The sequence below is a fragment of the Ammospiza caudacuta genome, chromosome 5 (assembly GCF_027887145.1).
Source record: "Ammospiza caudacuta isolate bAmmCau1 chromosome 5, bAmmCau1.pri, whole genome shotgun sequence".
NCBI classification, from domain to species: domain Eukaryota; kingdom Metazoa; phylum Chordata; class Aves; order Passeriformes; family Passerellidae; genus Ammospiza; species Ammospiza caudacuta.
The window spans coordinates 48,051,673-48,071,933 of NC_080597.1; the positions used below are offsets into that span (position 1 = coordinate 48,051,673).

General features: G+C 36.8%; 1 protein-coding gene across 1 annotated transcript in view; it reads right to left on the reverse strand.

The window, feature by feature from the left end:
• Nucleotides 1-20,261, reverse strand: part of ARID2 (AT-rich interaction domain 2) — a 92,260-nt gene that overhangs the window by 16,172 nt on the left and 55,827 nt on the right. The window contains exons 6-15 of the mRNA XM_058805947.1: nt 19,404-19,471; nt 14,624-14,690; nt 14,289-14,539; nt 13,038-13,134; nt 12,748-12,957; nt 12,219-12,386; nt 11,104-11,179; nt 8,880-9,014; nt 8,223-8,422; nt 5,019-7,855 (exon numbers count right to left, since the gene is read on the reverse strand). Of these exons, the coding sequence (XP_058661930.1) occupies nt 5,019-7,855; nt 8,223-8,422; nt 8,880-9,014; nt 11,104-11,179; nt 12,219-12,386; nt 12,748-12,957; nt 13,038-13,134; nt 14,289-14,539; nt 14,624-14,690; nt 19,404-19,471 (4,109 nt within the window). The remainder of the gene's footprint in view (nt 1-5,018; nt 7,856-8,222; nt 8,423-8,879; nt 9,015-11,103; nt 11,180-12,218; nt 12,387-12,747; nt 12,958-13,037; nt 13,135-14,288; nt 14,540-14,623; nt 14,691-19,403; nt 19,472-20,261) is intronic.

Here is a 20,261-nt window from a genome sequence, read left to right on the forward strand (position 1 = left end):
AGTAACATCATAAAGTCTTTCCCTGGGGCATAAAGATTCCAGAAAACTTCCTCCTCTAGTGAAAACATTTAATGAATCCAGATTTCCCAAGAAAACAAATGCCCAGTACTCCGCTACACTTGAAAGTGCTCCACAACACCCTTTTATAACCAAATTAGACCTCTCCATGATACAATTTGCAACTGCCACCACTTAGCCCTTTTCTCACACAATCTTGGGACTGAAAGGTCCCTCTAGAGCAGCAGCATCTGTCTCAGTAGGGTTTATACTCAACCCTAAAGTATACAAACTGTTAATGCCTGTACAGTCTACTTACAGAGCAGATACTAGAGCCTACTATTAATAAGGAGGTAGAAATTTTATATCAAGACTGGGCTGACTTTAGACTGAGGTATTGGAGAGGGGGAGGAAATTCAGCCTGGTCATGATAACCAAGACTACAACTAAGAACTTTCTGCTAACTAGAATGGACTGTTTACCCTACATTTGGGCACAGAAGCTCCTTGTGTGGTAGGAGCAACAAACCCTATGAGTTAAGGCCAAATGTGGCCTCCACTTATATTTGACAGAAGCAGTGATGCTATTCCCTTTATGCATGAACAGATAACTACTTTATCATGATACCTGCACATTCTATTTAAAAGGCCTTCTATGCCACCATCAAGAGAACACTGTGCATCCCAGTGTGTTGGGGATTCTGTTGACATGTAGAGCCATATGCAGTTTAAAAGCATTAAGCTGTATTTTTTCCCCACCACTAATACGTGCACAGCCACTATAAATAAATGTAATTTTAAAAGAAACAATTATTAGTAAAAATACTTTTAAAGTATAACAGGATTTACAGGTTGATATGACAAAATTTTGTTTAGCTTATTCACGCTAATGAACACATCTATAAAAACACATAAGCTGAAAACAAATGGAACAGGATTTGAGTGTGAGAAAGGGGTCAAGTGGATAAATAGGCACCAAAATAAATGTTCTTTTCTTGTTAGATTACTGAGAACTTTATGCCTCCTTGCAACAGTGTGCTTCACAAGTGAAGGGCAGTAAAAGCACACAGATTCTGTATTTCACTAGTTCCAGCTGAGGAACTCATTTGCTCTGTGGCTAGGAATGAATTACACCTCCTGGAGCTACACACCTGCTTTCTGGTGCATGGTAATTCTCAGCTTTCCAATCAACACAGAGCAGGAGCCAACAGCCAAGGCCACACAAACTTTGCCACCTAAATTTCAACACAAGCATGTTTCAAGTGGGCAGCCTTAAGAGAAATGGGCATGCATTGTTTGTGAGGGAATGACAGTGATGAGCAAGAAAATCATTACTTTAAAAGCCAGATGAGGCAATTTAAATCAGATATGCTCAATTCTAAGGACTTGGCGTGATATCAGAGTATTTCTTTAAAACACACACCAATTGGGACAAACCAACATGGTTATGTTCAACGTCTGAAGAGGAATAAGAAAATGTGGCAAAGAAAAGCATACAGATAGGTAATTGCTCATTTCTTTTTCAACCACCAGCCTAGCACAATGCCTCAGGAAAGCAATAGACCATGAACAGAGAACAACCAAAATAAAAGGAAGCCAAAAAAGTACAGTACCGGATCTGTCTCCTCTCAAGAGTACATTTCATGGGCTTACAAAATATAGATGGAGATGTAAGAGCAAAATTGCAACACCCTGTGTATCATGTGTACCTATTCTGACCTAACTAACAGATCCCACTTTTTATCATAATGCAAAATATGGAAAGAAATTCTTATATATTCAGTATACATACAGTTATTATTCAACAAGCTTGATATGACAAAAGGTATACAATTAATAGGGAATAATCTCAGATTATATACACAAGAAACCTGTAAATATATTCAGATTATATACACAAGAAACCTCTGTGTATATATATATATATATATATATATTATATATACACACACACAAAAAGAAACCTTTGTCTAATTGGCTTTTAATGGCACTTACATGGGCTATCTCATAAACCGCCAGTATACAATTTTTATAGGGCAATTAAATTAACATTTTTCCCCAAGTACACTGTATCATCCCCTTTCCAACTACCTTTCATATAAGGAAACAAATTTCTCTTATCTTCTACATTCCCTTAAGGATTATTTCATGCTTTCTTGCTTTCCTTAGTTTTTAGACTGCTGTTCCCCTCCTGCCTTACTTGGTCATCCCTCCTTATTTTCAAGCACCTTCCCTTTCTCCTCTCTGTAGTTCATGAAAGCTAATCCTACTGTAGTTGCATAACCAATACCCTTCTTCCTTTTCTGCCCCCTGAACCTCATTTTTAAGTCTTCCTGTCTGGTTTTACTTTTATTACATTTTTTTTCTTCTCTCTCTTTCACACTTCTCTGAAATACAAGCTGTTAACTAACAAGCAAACAGGAAATCACACACTAAAAGCTTCAGCAGCTATGTAATTTTGCCATAGCTAATATCCCTTCATTCTCTGTCCCTTACTGTTTTTCTCCACTGGATTATATTTCTAATAAATTTCATAATGTTTGCAGTAAAAAATGCTCTCCCTTTTCCTTCTGCAAGACAGCCAATATATACTAAAGTACTTCAGAGAGGATAAAACAATGCAGATGCTCAAGTGAAAAAAATGTTCCTCAGCTACTGCCTTTCAAAAAAGTCAGGGGTAAGGAAGCTATTTGTCAGATGAGGAAGACTCAAAATGTGAGGGAGAAAATAGAAGATAACACAAGGCCTAATCCTAAATGAAGTCATCACTAAAATTCACACCAACTTCATGAGATTTTGGCTGCATTTCTGAAAATTTAGAAACACCCCTAAAAGCAGACTTAATATTGGAAATACTTAGCATCTTCTCTTCCAGAAAAGCAATGGCTATTGCAGCTGCTCAGCAACTTTAGAGAAAGAAAAAGAGCTGGCCAGGGTGATTTTGATAGTTTATAATCCAACATGTTAATTTTAAAGAAGTGGCAAAGATCTCTACAAATCCTAAGCCAAACTATGATGTTCACTGTATCTGAACAGAGTACTCTAAAATGGGTTCAACTTAAGTCCATACTTGCAATATTATGACAGACATGATTTGTAAATATATAAACATGGCTAAGGCAAATAGTTAATGAATATATTTCTCACCAAGTTCAAAACTAATTAACTCATTTCTCCCATATTTCTGTAATTTTGAAAAAAGGAAGAGCATCCTACAGACAGCAGAATGAGCAAGCTTTCAGGTAGGGAGACATTTCTACCAAATGGCAAACCCAAGAGGCAGCATTTCTTGTTGTAGAAGTAATGAAAAAATGTAGTAACTATTCATTATAGTGATACTGGGGACAGTGTAAAGAGGAAACTATCAGCACAGATTTTTTTTTCTATCCTCCCCCTCTAGTATCATGATATACATTATAAAAATCAAATGAAATAGTTAAATGTATTACTCCCTTCTTAAAATCTGCTCACATAGTAGCTGCTTGAAATACAACTGCAAATTCTTTTCAGGTACATATTGAGGGAATAAATGAACCTATTCCATTCAAGACAGCCACACCATTTTATACTTCAGCCAAATCCTTAGCAAAGCTATAAAAGAAATTCAAACTGTGTAATAAAGACATTCAGTGTAAAAAACAAGGTATAGCTAATATATCTGCACTACAGAAAACCTAGCATGTTGCCCCCATGCTGCTATCAGACACTATCAATTTTGATCAAATTATTTCTATTAAGAACAAAGATAAATAACATATTAGAAAAATACAGATCTCCCGACAAAACCCAAGCAAAAATTAAGGAGTGAGTTTAAAGACATTCAAATACATTTTAAGAATTAAGTTTGTGCATTGTCACAGTTAGAAGCAAGAAGAAGAGAAAGTAAAAAAGGAAAAAAACTTGTTAACTGTTAACTGTGATTTTTGACAACTAGAAAAGTCAAAAGAGTTTTCATAAGCAAATTAACTTTCCACAGAAAATGAAGTAGTACTAGCCAGCACTTGTCACATTTTGAGTTCTAGGTCTGTATAAGCCCATCATGTCTATGCCTTCTAATGTGTCAAAGGCAACCAAACCCCCAACCAAAATAAAAAGTAAGAAATAAAAGACCTGTTAATCCAAGGTCAAAATGTACTAACATACACTCAGGACTTCCTCTCTCTGGTCTGTCAGAACTCTTAACTGCCAGCCCTACCACTCTATTCCCTTTACTCATACTCAGGTTAGGAATGGGTTTTTCGGGGAGCAATTTTCTGTCTATGTATAAAACTAAAATAAATTCTTGGGAACAGAATCATCTCTGACATCACTATTTTACTTATTAATACTCCTGATATCTATGCCTCATTTCTTGTAAAGTGTTAGGGAGTAACCACTTTCAAAAGCTTTAACAAATTCAATCAAGGGACAAAAAAGCCCAACAAACTCTGATCAAAGCTTGGCAAACAGAGAAAAAAAAACCCTCAAAACAATGCTTGTTTTATTGATAAACATTGTGAATATTTTGTAATAAATAAATGCAAATATTTCAACAAATTTACAAAATAGTACTTTCTCCTAACTGTAGCAAACCCACAAAGCAAGACCTTGAGAACCAACTTCAAATGCAGGATTCAGTCATCCACATGCAGGTGTGTTTTTCTCCCAGAAAACACATTCACCCCTCTGAAGTGACCGAGAACAAAATGCAGAACAACACTGACATTTTTACAAGACCATGCAGCACATCATTGTTGTTTTCAGAACAGTTAATTCTTTAAAGAAGAAAATAGTGAGCAGAAGTTCTTTCCTCACTGCATATTATCAAGCTACAAATTTTGAATTCCACTGTTGTCACTGACACTGAAAAAGAATGTAAACTGTTAAAACTTTAGTCTGTGGAAGAATAGTAAGTATCCTTTTCTGAATATCTAAAATACTATGCAGGAGATATCGACCGAGCTCACATTTTCAGTCATGTTATTTCACACTATTAGTCAGAATCACAGTCAGAATAAACATGAAAAGAACACTGCAACATACCTGTGTGACCATGCTTTGTATATACGTGGTTGGATGCTGCTGCTTTTGTTGAACAGCACTTTCTATTGCTACTTTCGCTACAGTGCTTGGATCCGCTCCAGCTGGCACAGCAACCATAGTTGCACTGCAACCAGCATTGTTGGGGTCACTGATTGTAACAATTCTAACTCCTACTTTATTTGGAATTCCTGGAACAGTTTCCCTGTCATTATCCTCTGCTGGCCTCTTTGCAGTTTTGCATTCTGCTGTGCCATTAGTAGACCGAACTTCGGAGGACAGGGTAGACTGGGACACTCTAGGTCCTGAGTGTGGAACTGCTATGATTTGATGCCCCTGTATAACAGAGGCTGTAGATTGTGGTGAGACAACTACACTTGGGCGTTGCTGAGGCACATCTGAATTCAAACTTGAAGCTAGAGGTCCATTAGGTAAATCAGTGTTGGTACCACTAAGTTGCTGGGTTAACAGTTTTGCAGCCTCCTGTGTACCGCTTACAACAGGTGAACTACTCAAAGTTAATACAGGCCCATTAGAAATTCTTTCCCCTTGATCACCTTTGGCAGTATCTTGCTGCGTGGCATCCAAATTCCCTTGTTGTTCCACTGAAGATATCTCACCATTTCCTACATGATTGGAAGTTTTGTGATTTGGAATGTTTTTGCTCAAATGAGAACAATCTCCTTTATCAAAATCACAGATTCCATTAACTAGGGGCTTCTTCAAATCACTTTTAATTTCCTGTGTGTCCATTTGTTCAAAGTTCTGCTTTCCAGGAGCTCCGTTCTCACCCATTTCTAATGATGGCCCATTACTGACTTGTGAGCACTGATTGGCCTCATTCTGTGTTTTCCCTGAGTTAGAAGGAGGTAGACTGGAGTCACTATACTTTCTCCCATTTAAAAGACTTCCCACCTGCATTTCATTTTCTTTTGCATCCCCATTGCTGGTGTTTGCAGCTCCTCTTCGGCAGGAAGGATTCTCCATAACTTCAATTTTACGTTCATGAATGTGTAAACCTGTTGCTTCCTTTGCTTCTTCCTCCTTTTGGCAAATTATTTTATCACCTTTGAATGGGGGAGCAGCAGTACACGGTGATTGTCCAGCTGAAGGTGCTTGAGTAGCTGGAAGGGTTTGCACCTGTAGCCCAACTCCTGTCTGTGCTCCACTCACTGAAATTCCTGCTGGAGCAATTATCTGAGTTGCATTTCCCTGACTCACAGTTGCAGTAGCAAAACTCGTATTTGGCACAACTGTTATCGTAACCTGGTTGCCAGTAGTCCCTTGGAAAATAGTTGCTGGGCTGTTTGAGATCAACTGGCCTGGCAATATCTGTAAATTAGAAATGGGTACTGTTTGCACTGCCCCTTGGGGCGGGATTGCACCCGGGACCAGCTGAACATTTTGCTGTCCAACTAGCAGCTGCTGAGCTGGAGACTGTCCTTGAACTCCAAAACCTGGTGTCTGGTTATTGGCCATCTGATAAACCACCTGAGGGCTAGGAGCTCTTGCATTGTTAGGTGGAGGAATCTGTGGAGCTGGGAGTATAAGCTTCCCCCCGGGAGTTGAGGGGCCTCTTTTTGGAAGAAGCAGTTGTTTTATCAGGCTAGACTCACCAGAGCTGGGCTGGCCAACTCCTGTATTAGCTTGCTGTGACTGAACTTGCATTTGCATCGATTGTTGTACCTGTACCTGCTGCTGCGATGATGCTGGTGAATGTTGTTGCTGCTGCTGCTGCCTCTTTACAGAAAGCATCTGGCTAACAGTAGGAGGGGGTCCTTGTGACTGAGGAGTGGTAGATGAAGATGACATAACTGTAGGGACTTGATTATTTGTAACTGGACCAGGGGACGGTGAAGATGATGGAGTAATGCTCGGCTGTCCAGCCAACTGGACAGTTTGGCCAGCAGGAATAGAAGCTGGGTTAGCAAGCACAATTTGATGAATGGCTGGTGCATATGTCTGACCTTGCTGAGCTGGCTGGCTTACTATCACTACACTTTGCTGGGATGGTGCTGGAGGCTGCTGCTGTGGCTGCTGCCCCACAGCAGGTGGACCTTGCTGAGACGGCAGAGGCTTTGGCGCAATATTCTGAAACCCTACTCTAGATGTCGGTGGGTTTTGAACACCTGCAATTGTAACCACCTGCCCAGCTGCTACTTGGAAATTCTGAACTGTGGTGGCAGAAACCATGTTAGATGCAGAGGTTGTGACATACTGCTGTGGTGCTATGATGACCGTATCTTGTTGCTGGTTACCCGCAGAGGACTGCTGAGATGATGTCGGCCCAGGTTGTGATGATGTGCTGATTAGTTGTTGACCCTGTGAAACTGCTGAACTGCATGCTGGTAGGTTTTGTACTCTGCCAAATATATGACCCTGAGGTACAGCTTGCTGAATTACCGTAACAGGAGTGCCTGAAGGTATCTGTCCTGGTACCACTGCGTGCAGTGGGGACTGTTGTTGAATTACAGGTTGGTGGTGAAGCATCTGAGAACTCACAACTGTAACAGACGGCTGCTGGCCTGCGGTGCTGTGATTTTGATTAGAAGCTCCTCCTACTGCAATAGGAACAGGAACTGCAGACTGAGGAACAGAGCTCTGTATTACTGCAGCCTTCACTACTTCACAGGATATTGGACCTTTATTCTGTATAACAGTCATTGGAGCATTCTGTTGTGTATGAATAGAAGGATTTTGTGGAATTCTAGAAACAGTCTGTGCCACAGTGTGAACACCTTGAATTGGAAAAGACATCTGTGTTGCTGTCAAAGTTGAAGACTGGTTAATAGGGGTCCTCTGATAGTGATTTCCTACACCTGGTAACCCATGCGCGATTCCTGTTGAAATAAACACAGAAAAAGTTTGGAAGAAGAGATAACTTCAAACACATTAACAAATTTTTAAAAACCCAAGATCTGAAATTGTTATTCTGCCTGAAGCAGTTTCTTTTCTCAGCTCTACAGAGTCTGAATTAATGATGCAGCAACAGTGGCTTGTCTGCTGACTGGAAAGCTTATGGGTTACATGTCAAAGACTAGAATGGCATGCAAGGAAATACTGCAATACCATTCCCAACATTACTGAATAAACTCTAAACATGCAGCCTCAACTTCTAACACTTACAGGCTATGCTCAAAACCTTCAGGCTTTTCTTATGGTTTCAGGATCAATGCAAAATACTTTATACATAATGAAGTTAAAAACCTGCTGGCAAAGGAGACGAAGACACATCAGGAATTGAATCAACCCGGACAACTGGGGTAGACGAAGTTGGTGGCTGCTGATAGTACATCTGAATGGGAAGTGGTATAGCTCTCCTCTTCACTCCTACCACATGTATATGTGCTTGACCATTGTTACTTGGATCTTCTACTCTCTTCACTGTATGATTTGGAAAGACGGTTCTGCCAAACACAACATAAATCCATGTTAATAAACACAGCAACTCAACTCTCACCATGTTTTTGTTTTACCTAACCGCTCTTGTGTGCAGAGTAATAGAAGGAATGCCTGCATCTTTACAACAAAGCAAGATTTTCCAATATCATGTGAGTGCTTATCATTGAGACTAGCAGGTCCCCCAGATGGCTGAGATGCCAGAGAACCTAAGTGAAAATTACAAAATCTCAAAAAACTACTTCAGAAAGAACTGGAAGGACTAGAAGCAGAAAAGGAACCCATTCAAACATCTTGAAATATAATGAAATAAAGTTAAACAAACTCTAAACATTTGTTTCAATGTAAATTCCAGAAGTGGATGTCTTTCAACCCAGTAGATATTTTCTCTAAGAAATTTAAACTACCGGTTAGTTTTGAGAACATACAATTGTTTCTTCATTGCTGCATAAATTCTTGTCTTACCGCAGGCATTTATAAAATCCAGTTGATGTAAGGATTCCACCTCGAGCTAATTTACTACAAGTAGAGAGATATTCAGAGTACATTTCTGCTCGAGAGACTGAGCAATCAAGGTTCACTTCAAAATGGGCATTCAACCTGAGGATGAAAAAATAAACTATGAAGCAAAATATGGAGAGAGTGTTTTTAAAGGGGTTGTTAAAACACTTCAGTTTGTATCACAGACACTTCTGAGATCTGCCAACAACATGGAAAACAGCATTTTAGTTTATAATTTTGTCAGATGCCTCTTCCACATTTTCTCACTGCTTACGAATTAACACACTGGACCCCTAACACCTACAGTCAGTTTTAAATGCAATATCTTATTTACATACTGACATACATATTATTATTTATGCAAAACTGTCTCTACCTATGCCTTTTTTATTTTATATTCTGCAAAAACAAATTAGAATGCATGGTTTCTTCCATACAGCTCTATTCTGGTACCTTAATGATTCTACTTTCACAAAAGATGGGCTGAAAGCTAACTTCACACATTTTTATTGTAAGTCAATGTTTACTGAACATCTAATATTCACTTAGCAGTGAAAAGTATTTATATCTCTTACAGGCTCTACACAAGTCCAGAGACCATCTAACCTCTAACCTCATAGGAAGCTGTGAGAAAAGGAAACACCTAACAATTTAATTTTATTTCTCTTAGATCCACTACTCCAACCAGAGACAAAGGAGTTGTTAATCCCCAGCAGCAGAGGCACGTAAGAACTCTCACTCAGTGCTCAAATAGTGGCATGAAAATAAAAGAAATATTTTAGTTGTCAACATTTATTACAGGGCACTATCACTCTGTAAAACTACACTGTGTTCTTCTTTGTAGAGCCCTACACTCCAAATGTAACTGGATGAAAAGCCTGTGACGACATTCTTTAAATTGTGTTCTCTCATAAAGAGTAAGTACCATTTCTCCTGCAGTTGTTAGAATTTTATTATTACAAAAACAGAGATTATATTAACAGAAAGTATGTCATTTTAGGTTGACACACTAACACTGGTACCAGCAAATAGGAGATGTTCAGGACTTAAAATTGTGAAATGTGATCTGTGATGACTACTTTACTGTCACTGCACTTACACCTCCTACTGAATCTAAGCTGGCTAGTAATACATCCAGGAAGGTCAGTTTAAATACCTTGTCTTTTTGCTTCAAAGACAGAACTGAATTCTACTGCTATGATTTACTCATTTACCCATTTCTCTAAGTAGGAAGTAATGACTAAAGCATACCATGAAAATGAACATTTATCTAAATTTGCTAATGGGATCTGTAGACAAAGTCCAGTTCCAGGCATCCCTGCTGAAATGCCTAAATATGAAATTTCTCAATCTTTCAGCAGTTAATTATTATGGTGATAATACTTTGCAGTGTGCAAAGACAAGCATGGTAACATCAGCTGACCACAAAAAGTTGCAGTATTTCCTTCCATACAGCCAAAGCTCTGCTGGAAGTATAACCTCATGATAACCCAAAACACTAGGCTTTGTAAATTCCATCCACTTTAACTGGAAGGTGCTTGTCTCCTCAGTGACAAGATGAACCTAAGAGCTGTGAAGCAGCAGAGGTGAAAGGCCCATCAGGAACTAATTAATACAAATACTTGGAACATGAGTTCATTTATGTAAGACAAAGAGCTCAGAAAGATCACCTGCAGTCTACATGAGAACCACAGGAGAGACAGTTTCTCTCTAAATATCTGACAATAATATTAGTTGAAAGCAAGAGACTATGAATGGAAAAGACTTTGATCTTCTTTAACTTGAGGTTCAGAATGATCATGTAAGAGTTTTGCAGGGCCTTAGCTTCATAATTGTTAATTACTTTTGTACTGATTCAGTAATAAAGCAACATATTACCAGATAAATGTGTAACACTGTTCAACAATTTAAAAAATAAATTAAATCAAGATCAGAGTTAAAAATCAAATCAAATTCTGTCCTAAGAGACAGAACAACTAACTTCATGAATCAACAGGCAAAGACTGAATAGTCTGGTGGAGCTTTTGCTTTCAGACTTCTTCACAGCAATGAAGATTTTTTGGTTTACACAGAAAAATCAGTGTAACAGTAAGGACAAGCAAACTGGAAAATTCTGTGACCCACGAATTCAGTATTTTTCTTTGTTTTTCTTCTTCACTAATGTATTTGAAAAGAACTATACACTTACCATTGACATGCAAATTTCTCGCTGTCTATCTCTACTATTCCTGGAGGTGGAGCAACATGTGGTGCTGTCCTAGAGGCTGTAGAGAACATGAAGAAAAAAAAAAACAAAAAAAAAAAAACTTGCTGAAATGTTTTTTGTCCTCCTGAATGAAGCACTTCATGACATCCACTGGTACATGCCAGTAAGGATGTCTCCAGCTAAGGAAGCAACAAAGGTGCCCACTGCAGACTACAGAGCTGCACTACAGTTTCCCAAAGTGAAGCAGGGCTTGCCAGGGCCAGAGTCATTGCTAAAGTGCAATCACCAGGAGTGCACCTAGTGAACGGCTGCTTCCAGATCCATGATTGTGATCTCAGCACTTTACAGCACTGAGCATGACTTTAAAGTGGCACACTACTCCACCAAAACAGGCACAAATACACAGCAATTATTTTTCCAGCTCTTAAGTGGATGCAAATATAATGCAAAGGATCTTGTAGCAATGCCACAACAGTTCATCCTATTCACTCTTGTTCACCCCCTCAGTTACATTCTCTCCCAGCCATTTTTTGCTGTGGTCTCTACACCCATTCCAAAAACAGCACGCTTAGACGTGCCAACCAGTCTGCTCCAATGGCTGTTTCTCATTAACTTACTAAGAATAGTTACAATTTGGTTTCCATAACAAGAAACTGTTTAGAACCTTCAAGAGTGTGTCTATCTCATCTCATCTCTGCAATTCTACCAAATAATTTATGTTACTGCCCAATAATACCCAGTGTAAAATGTAACATAAAATGGACCTCTAATTCTCTGAAAATTGTGGGAACAATCTAGAATAGATACTTCTTCTTTCCAGTGAACAAGTTAAAATAAGCAATGTGTGTCACTTTCAGAGAATTTTCAGATTAGCAACTAAAAAACATTAAAATTCTTTCAAAGCTTGTTTCACAACAGTTTTGGCTAACATAGCTTTGGCTAACATAGTGTATTTTCTTCGTGAGTGTTTGAAAAAGAGATATAGGTTATGCCCAATGTTACACTTATTTATGCAAACTAATCAGAAATCTAAAGAAGATAAAAATCACAGATCACGAATTTTATACAACAGTGTGTTCTCTTGCAGTGATACTCACCTGGGACACCTGTTGCATGAGCCTGTGAAGAACCATGATCCATTACCTGTGGTCTGACATCAAGTAATCCTTGCTGGCTAACACACTGATGTTCAATGAGCTTTACAGCAGTAAGAGCATCAGGTCCAAACATCTGGATGTCCATAGAAACCAGACATACTAATGTATCTAAAGTATTGAATGTAAAACCAACAATGACATTAGGACAACAAAACAAATGCTGTTGGAACATACTGATATGCTTTAAAATTGCCATGTGCTGAAAGGGAACAAGTCTTTGCATGCTTCTGTAGGTTTTTTTTGTTTTGTTTTTTTTAAACACATTTTGTGGCTTTTAAAAAATTTTAGAATTTTTAGCATCATCAATTCCTTGAGGACACAATGAATAGATTTAGAAAATTCCATCCCCATGCTGTGTTCTCTCTCACACACACAAGCAAGCCACATTTTTAAGAATATGCCATGGTCAGTAGTTAAGTCTTTTTTCTTACTTAAGCAAGAGAAGAAAGAGATTTTGCTTCTCCCTTACCTATGCTCTTCTCTACTTTAGCAATCTTTGAGCAGGCCACTTCTCCCATTTCTGTGAGCATGTATAGCACCTCAAGTGCTGAGATTACAAGCAGCACATCTGGTAGTGTAAGATGACATATGATCTCTTTATAGGATTCTTGATCCACATATTCACAAATTAAGACACCATTATCTTCAGCCTTACAAAGATTTGCCAAGATTTCCATGCCTGAAGAACAAATACAAAATAGTTTTAAACAGCAATAATTATAATTCTGATACAAAAACAAGAATAGCTAGAGATCTTACCTCTCATTTTTAAAAATCTATCCCTTGACATGAGGCATTTTGTAACAGTGTGGAACATTAGATGAGTAGTTTTGAAATCAACAGGATCCAAAAGAAGCTGAGGAGAAAGGAAAATAATTACTAACACTATCCACATAGTGCTAATGGCTCAAATATTCAATTTGCTAATCAAAATATAAGGCTCAGAAGGGTTTAAGTGCAGCATACATAAATTTCGCTCATGCTCATAAAAACTGAACCAGGTGAGCTTTTGATTGTACCTAGCATTTTGAGTCCCCTCCTCCTTTTCTGCTCTGAAGCAGCAATCTAATTTACACTTTCCAGTGCTCAGAATAAGGAAAATAACTTTCTCATCAGGCAGTTAACAGTATACACAAATGGATTTTAATACCCAAAAAAAGACCAGAACTTGAGTAACAAAATGTTCTCCTTCCCAGATGCTATCCCAGTCATTCTTCTTGTTTCTACTTCTGCTTCTCAGCTAGAGATCCCAGACAGAAGTAACATTCTTTCTCACTCAAAAGTCAAGTTTGGTACATGGCAAATGAAAAACACCACCTTTTCTGTCAATATTTAATAGTGGACCAATACTTCTAATCTTATTCCTGGCTAGTATTCATTTTACTTAAATTTATATGCTATATTTTAAAATAAAAGGACTATCTGAATATACTTCCTATAAAAATCCATAAATCCATATAATTTTCTGCACAATAATATGACATACCGAAATAGCATATTTTATAACATTCAAACCTCTCTCTCAAAAAAAGAAAAAAAAAAAAAAAGAAAAAAAAGATGCCCCACATGATTCTGGCAGCACACCCATTTGCCTATGACTAGTTTACACAAAGTACAGTATACAGGACATAAAATCCTCTAAAACCCTCTTTCTTAAACACACTGTTTTGAAATTATGACTAAAGGTTTATAAAGTGAAGAAGCAAGCATACAGACTGCAGAACTTAACAAACTCCTTTCTTCTCTTTGGGAAACTAAACTGAAAATTATACTTTATGAATATCTTCTTATCTCGCTACATCATCAGTCTTCTTCATGAGATTCTATTTTAGCAAATGGACACATATAATCATATTTTAGTTTTGGCCCTGAACACTTGTTTTCAAAATGCTGATTACAAATTTAGAGAATAATTTATTTCCTTCTCCATCCAATGATAAAAATAAAATTCATTGACACTACTGCTTTTATCAATTTATATCTGAATTTTTCTGTTTGAAAGCACATTACCTCTGCTGCAATATTTCCCAGTGTGTCAAGCCCCAACTGCCGTAGAGAAATAAAGTGACTGTGAGCAGAGAGTAGCAGGAACCGAAGACAAGTACGATTAGCTGCCAGAAGTTTAACATTTCCCTCTTCAAAAGAAAGATTTCGTAAAATCACTGCTATCTGAAGTACCCGCTGCCCTTCAATATCATTAATGCCCAATTTGCGAGGTGGATGAAATAAGGATTCCCAAATCCATTCTTCTGATGGAATATCTATGAAGTAAATAAATATATATTAGTCCTTCCTTTGCTCAATTTACCAACATGCATGTATTAAGATTAGTCAAGATGTCTCACCTTGAGATTTGCTTCTGTCAGAAATTAGATCACGAACTTCAATATCCTCAACAATATCCTTCCAAAACTGAAGAAAGAATTAAAAATACTTAATTTCTAGGGGCTATTTCTTAAAATATTAATTACTTGTATTTCTATTATGTTAAAATATTGAAATAATATTTAAATATTATAAATTTTTCCCTTCAAGTACCAGAAGTATGCAGTCATGATCAACCAACACTACCACAGAAGTGTTTTGCTGAAGCACATGCTGCAACTATGGGGCAGTTTTCCATATATCATTAGAAATACAGCAATTCCAAATGGAAAAAAAGTACAGCTCATCCTCCTTCATCTCCTACAAACAGTGATGATCTAAGGCAGAATAAAGTGACTCCTCCCACTCTCAACAGATCGTAAGACTCCTGCAAGAAGTTACTATTTGGAAAGACTTTTTAAAGCTGCTGCTGTGTTTCCTACTTCGTCATAACACACTAAAAAGAGAGAAACAACCACCACTATCACAAAAAACCTTTATAAATATAACCAAAGCAGAACACTTCAGCAGACTGGAACTCCAATTACTTTACAAATTTATGGCCTGGTAAATGGTTGTTTTGTTGCTAGTCCTGCTGAAATTCAAGAATTAATCAATGAATTAAGTTTTTCAAACTAATAAAAATACATAGTGTGATGTACAATAATATAAAAATATATCATGATATATGCATTCTAATGTGTGTATCTGAACAAAGATATAAACCTTCCTTTGACTAATAAAAATTTGTACATTTCTTTGACTCACTAATGAAATACCATTCCTCTTTTAACTATAATCACAGAATAAAACCACCAATAAATCTGGATAAAAAGGGGAGGATGGGAAGTACAACCAGCTGAACAGCAGGAGAAATTTTGCTATGCAAATGTAATTACTAAATTACAGCACTCATACCAAGCTTGACACTACTATTTTCTTGACAAATACAATACTACAGATTTTCTAAATTGGAAGGAAAAGAATTTTATTTTCACTGTAATGTTGCTAAATGGTGTCCAAGTACTGTTTAGTAAAGAGGATTTACTTGCACAGAAAGGATTATTACCTCATTTTAGCAAAGACAAGAACGGCCAGAAAAAAATCCTAATTTCTTACTGTTTGTGACAAATAGATTTTTCTAATTAATACTGAAGCTACCAGCAAGAGCCACAGAAGACGAAGGCATGCAGGCAAAATTCTGTTACAAGGGAACAGGTGTAACATGAAAATTTTTTTTTTCCCCCCCAAAGGAACAGCAAAAGTGGAAAGAAACAATGAAGCTTTCTGGGCATTCATTTGAAAAACACACAGCACAAAGGCAACAAAACATCAGTTCAGCATCCCAAGCAGTTATTTATTCCCTACTATGAAGGATACCTGCAATCTAATATGACATATTAATAAACAAGATGGTGTATAAGAAATTGACCTTATCACTAATTTTATATATATATATATTTAAATCATGGACTGCTAATAGAAACAAAGCTAAAACCTAGAAGCAACCAAACAGAGCTTCCTGACACATCTGGATACTAAGATTGAATGGACAAAGATAAAGAACTTGATTCACATTCACAGTCTGATCACTGTCAGTACCCAAGCTCCTTTGGAAAAAAATGCAAACAATTATACAGAATCCACTGCAAATAAGATCGACCAAATGGCTGTCCATAAAAGCAATGGAGATGTAGCCCACAAAACAAAATGTACCAATGGTATGATGACTTATTGTTCAAGAAAAATATGAGAGACCTGGAGTAATGTCAGCTTGACAGATTACTCTGAGAGACAAGGAAAGTGATGTTTGAAAAGTATTTCAGGTATTTAAGTGCATAAGGATCTCTGCGCACTATCTGAGAAAGATTCAGAGGATAAACGCACAGTAAATGAAAAGAAAATTATATTTATAGAAAGAAGTTGGGCAACAAAATTTCAAAAATCACAAAATAAAGAAGAAAATCAGAGAAGTAAGTAAGGCACAAGAACTGCATGTATGTGGATTTTGGAGCTCTACAGCTAGAGGAGGCCTCAAGTAGTCCAAGAACGTGAAATGCAAATAATTTGACTGAAGTAAACAGAGACGAACGGTGCATGAAGAAATGTAATGCAACTTCTCAGACGCTACACATCAGACACTGAGTAGCTGCTGGAGACATGAAAGAAATACCTGGAAAAGTAGCTAAATCTATCAGAAAATAAACATACTACATAAACAAATCACTCTTGAAAGCGAACTATACTCACAAGTGAACCTTGGTAACTGAGGACATTCATAGCTAAGTGAAACAGTCAAAAATGGGAAAAGAGGAGAAAACATCTGAGCAGGATGCCATCAGAGCCTGGGGATGGGGACAACAAAACAAACAAGGCGACATACAAGACGACTGGCTAAATGCGAGTTGTTCCAATCCCTAAGTAAGGACACACAGTCATTCCTGCTAACTAGACATTTAAGCTTATTGGGAGCATGAGGAAAAATCAAGAGGGGAGAATGCCACAAATTAACATAGCTATAAGAGACAACAGCAGGTTCAACTTCAATAATACTCCTATTTGGACAATTAGTGGAACAGATTTACTGACTAGTAAAAACATTTGATTCAGTTTAGAAGTAATTTATGTAAAAAGTGAGAAGATATGTCCTGCTGCACTTAAGATAATGAAAAATATAAATTTTTCAAACAGTCTTATATAATGCAGTAAGGACTGGGGGGGAAGGGAAAGAAAAAAGAATAGAAAGGTAGTTGATTCCCTTGAAGTTTAGTATAAAGAAACACATTGCTTTTCATCTTCACCTTCAAGTGACAGAACAGTGATACTGGAGGACACCACCAGCACCAAAATGAAATAACAAAAAAATGAAGATTAAAAAAAAAAAGATAATATGAATGGTGAAAGGAGTAACTTACTTAATAGCTGTTCTTTTTTCTTAAAACTGCAAAAGCACATTTAAAAAAACCTAAAAGCAAACACCAAAACCAGACACACAACATCTGTGCTGACAACCAAATATCTCTCTGCTACGTCAGGAAGCTCCCATGCCTCCCCCAACTTCTGTTTTGACATAGCCACAGCTGCAATACAAAATAAATTACTTCCAGTAGTAAGGTCAAACAAATGCTTGCAGTGAGATGCTCTGAAAAAATCTGAATTCCTGGCATTAGAGATACTTTTACATGTGATGTCAAGTTTTTCACATGCTTTCTGAGTATTTCTGCCATGCTGTCAGCAGTATTTCACTACAGAATGGTACTATATATGTTGTAATGTCTAAACATAGATCTTGGAGAGCATCCAAGATTTTATTAGTAAACCTTATTGCAGTTATAGGGGTTCTACTTAAAACTTTGTTAAAACATTTATAAGAACCACCTGTCCTTATAACAATTACTTAAATTTAAATAATCAATATGTAATACCTTAGAATACTGTATAATTTCAGATGTTTACAGATCGAGACATGGTGCTTGTTGCTGCTCTAGATCAGCAACAGTCTGTGACAGCTTAGTGGGAACTCAACACATAATTGCTAAATGCTTTAAAAAAACCCAACCAACCAAACTAACCAACCCACTAACCAACCCAAAGCCTACAGTACTTCTGGACATACTTTTTCAGTGGAAAAGGGAAAATCTTGAAGATTATGAAACATTAATTTTTACACTTAATTTTGGCACACTTGAATCTCCTTTTCAAGTCCATATACTCACAAATATGAGAGCTTAGCTTTCTTGGTTTTAAGTTTACTTAGGAAATTTTGATTAGGCAATCTTTACACTGGTATTTCAACAATACTTATCAATTAACGAAAACTACTATGGTCCAGCTTGTTCCCAAACCAAGTTACATGAAAATAAAACAAAAGATAAATGGAGACAGCTCCCAACAAATATTGTTCTGTAATACTGGCATGATATTTCAGTATATAAAACAATTACGGAATTGAGCAGAAATCTGCCTTTATGAGGAACTCTGAAGATTATCTCTTCACATTTTTATTTAATAAAAAGCATAAGGTATCAAAATATATTTTAATCTAGCTTTCTTCTACTTTAGCCACATAAATCATCACTTGTAATTCAAGAAAGCACATATCATAGTAAATATACTAAAATATCAAATCTCTTTCATCTATAATGCATGCTCTTATTCACCTAAAAAGCTCATCTAGAATAAATAACCATCTGTACAAAGAAACTTTAGTTCTTTTTTTTACTTCATTTACTTATTTTTACTTCATTTCACTGCTTGTACAGTAGCTCATGCCCTCTAGTGGAAACATTAAAAAAGCCTTCTGCAAAAATAAGTTAAAGCACTATTAAATACTATTAAAGTATTTCTCACAGCTCCTTTTGCTTTGATCTTAATTTTTATAATTCAGAATGTTTCTTTACTGATCATCGCAGTTCACAACGAAACCCAACACAGCATTGTTGCCTCTTGGTAAATATACTGTCCAACATCCCTTTTCTTCACACACATTAGTTTCCTTATAAAAATAAACATAGAAACTTTTGTTCATTTGGCTATACCTGTTTTTTTCATACCTGTTTTTTTCTTAATACACTTCTTCCTACTCATCCCAACATTTTAAGACAACTGTGACATAGTGTCCTATTATATTTAAATCAAAGGAATGAAGTTGAGAGCAATTTTAAGGACATATGCTAGTGTATCTTAGAACTTGCCATCTTTTTAAAGGATTTGATATCCACCACATGCAGTACAAAATTATTTTAGTAATTTTTGATTTACCTTAACAAAATCTCTATCAGTTTTCTCCTTCCATTCTTCTCCAAATACGGCAGAAAATGATCCTAAAGCTTTAAGCACAAAAAGCGTATTTTAGTAAAGTGTTTAAAAATGAACATTTTTATTAATGCACAAACTAAATAAAGATTCAAGAACACTCTAGACTCTTCCAGTGTTTCCTGTTGATCTTAAAAATACTGCACAAACCAGCTGAAATGTCTGTTGTCGTTTAATTAACAGCTATTGCAAATTTACAGTGTAAACTGAAAGTAAGGAGTTCATAAGGAAAGGCCTAGTTTGTGAATCCTGTAAAAAAAAGAAAAAACTTTTCCAGGAGAAAAACTTCTCCAGGGGAAACTTTTCCAGAGTTCTTTTCCAAGAGTCAAGTTGACTGGTCTGTTCTCACCCTCATATCAAGAACTGTTTTCCATGTGTGCGGTGTAAGCACAAACACTACTGTAGTAATTAAACAAATTCCCACTCATGTTTTCTAAAAAACAGTAGTAAGATTTTGACAATGCTCGATTCAAACTCAATATTTAACCAAGACCAGTAATAGATGTTCTCGGCTGTTTGACTGAGCACTACCACAGCTTTTGTAACCATCAGTCCTTGAAAGCAGTTACGACTCAGTCAATCTGATTCAAATGCTGAGTCAATCTAAAAATACTCTCTTGCAATAGTTCTGTAATGAACTAATGACACATTTCAGTTAAACATTTTGGTTTATGTTTTGTTATTTTGTACAAAATGCTACAAATCTCAATTCCAAGACTACATCAGCTTTCAATTCACAGAATCCAAACAAAGGCCTTATGCAGCTCTCCAATATATAACCCTCAAACCCCTGCGGTTGCCCCA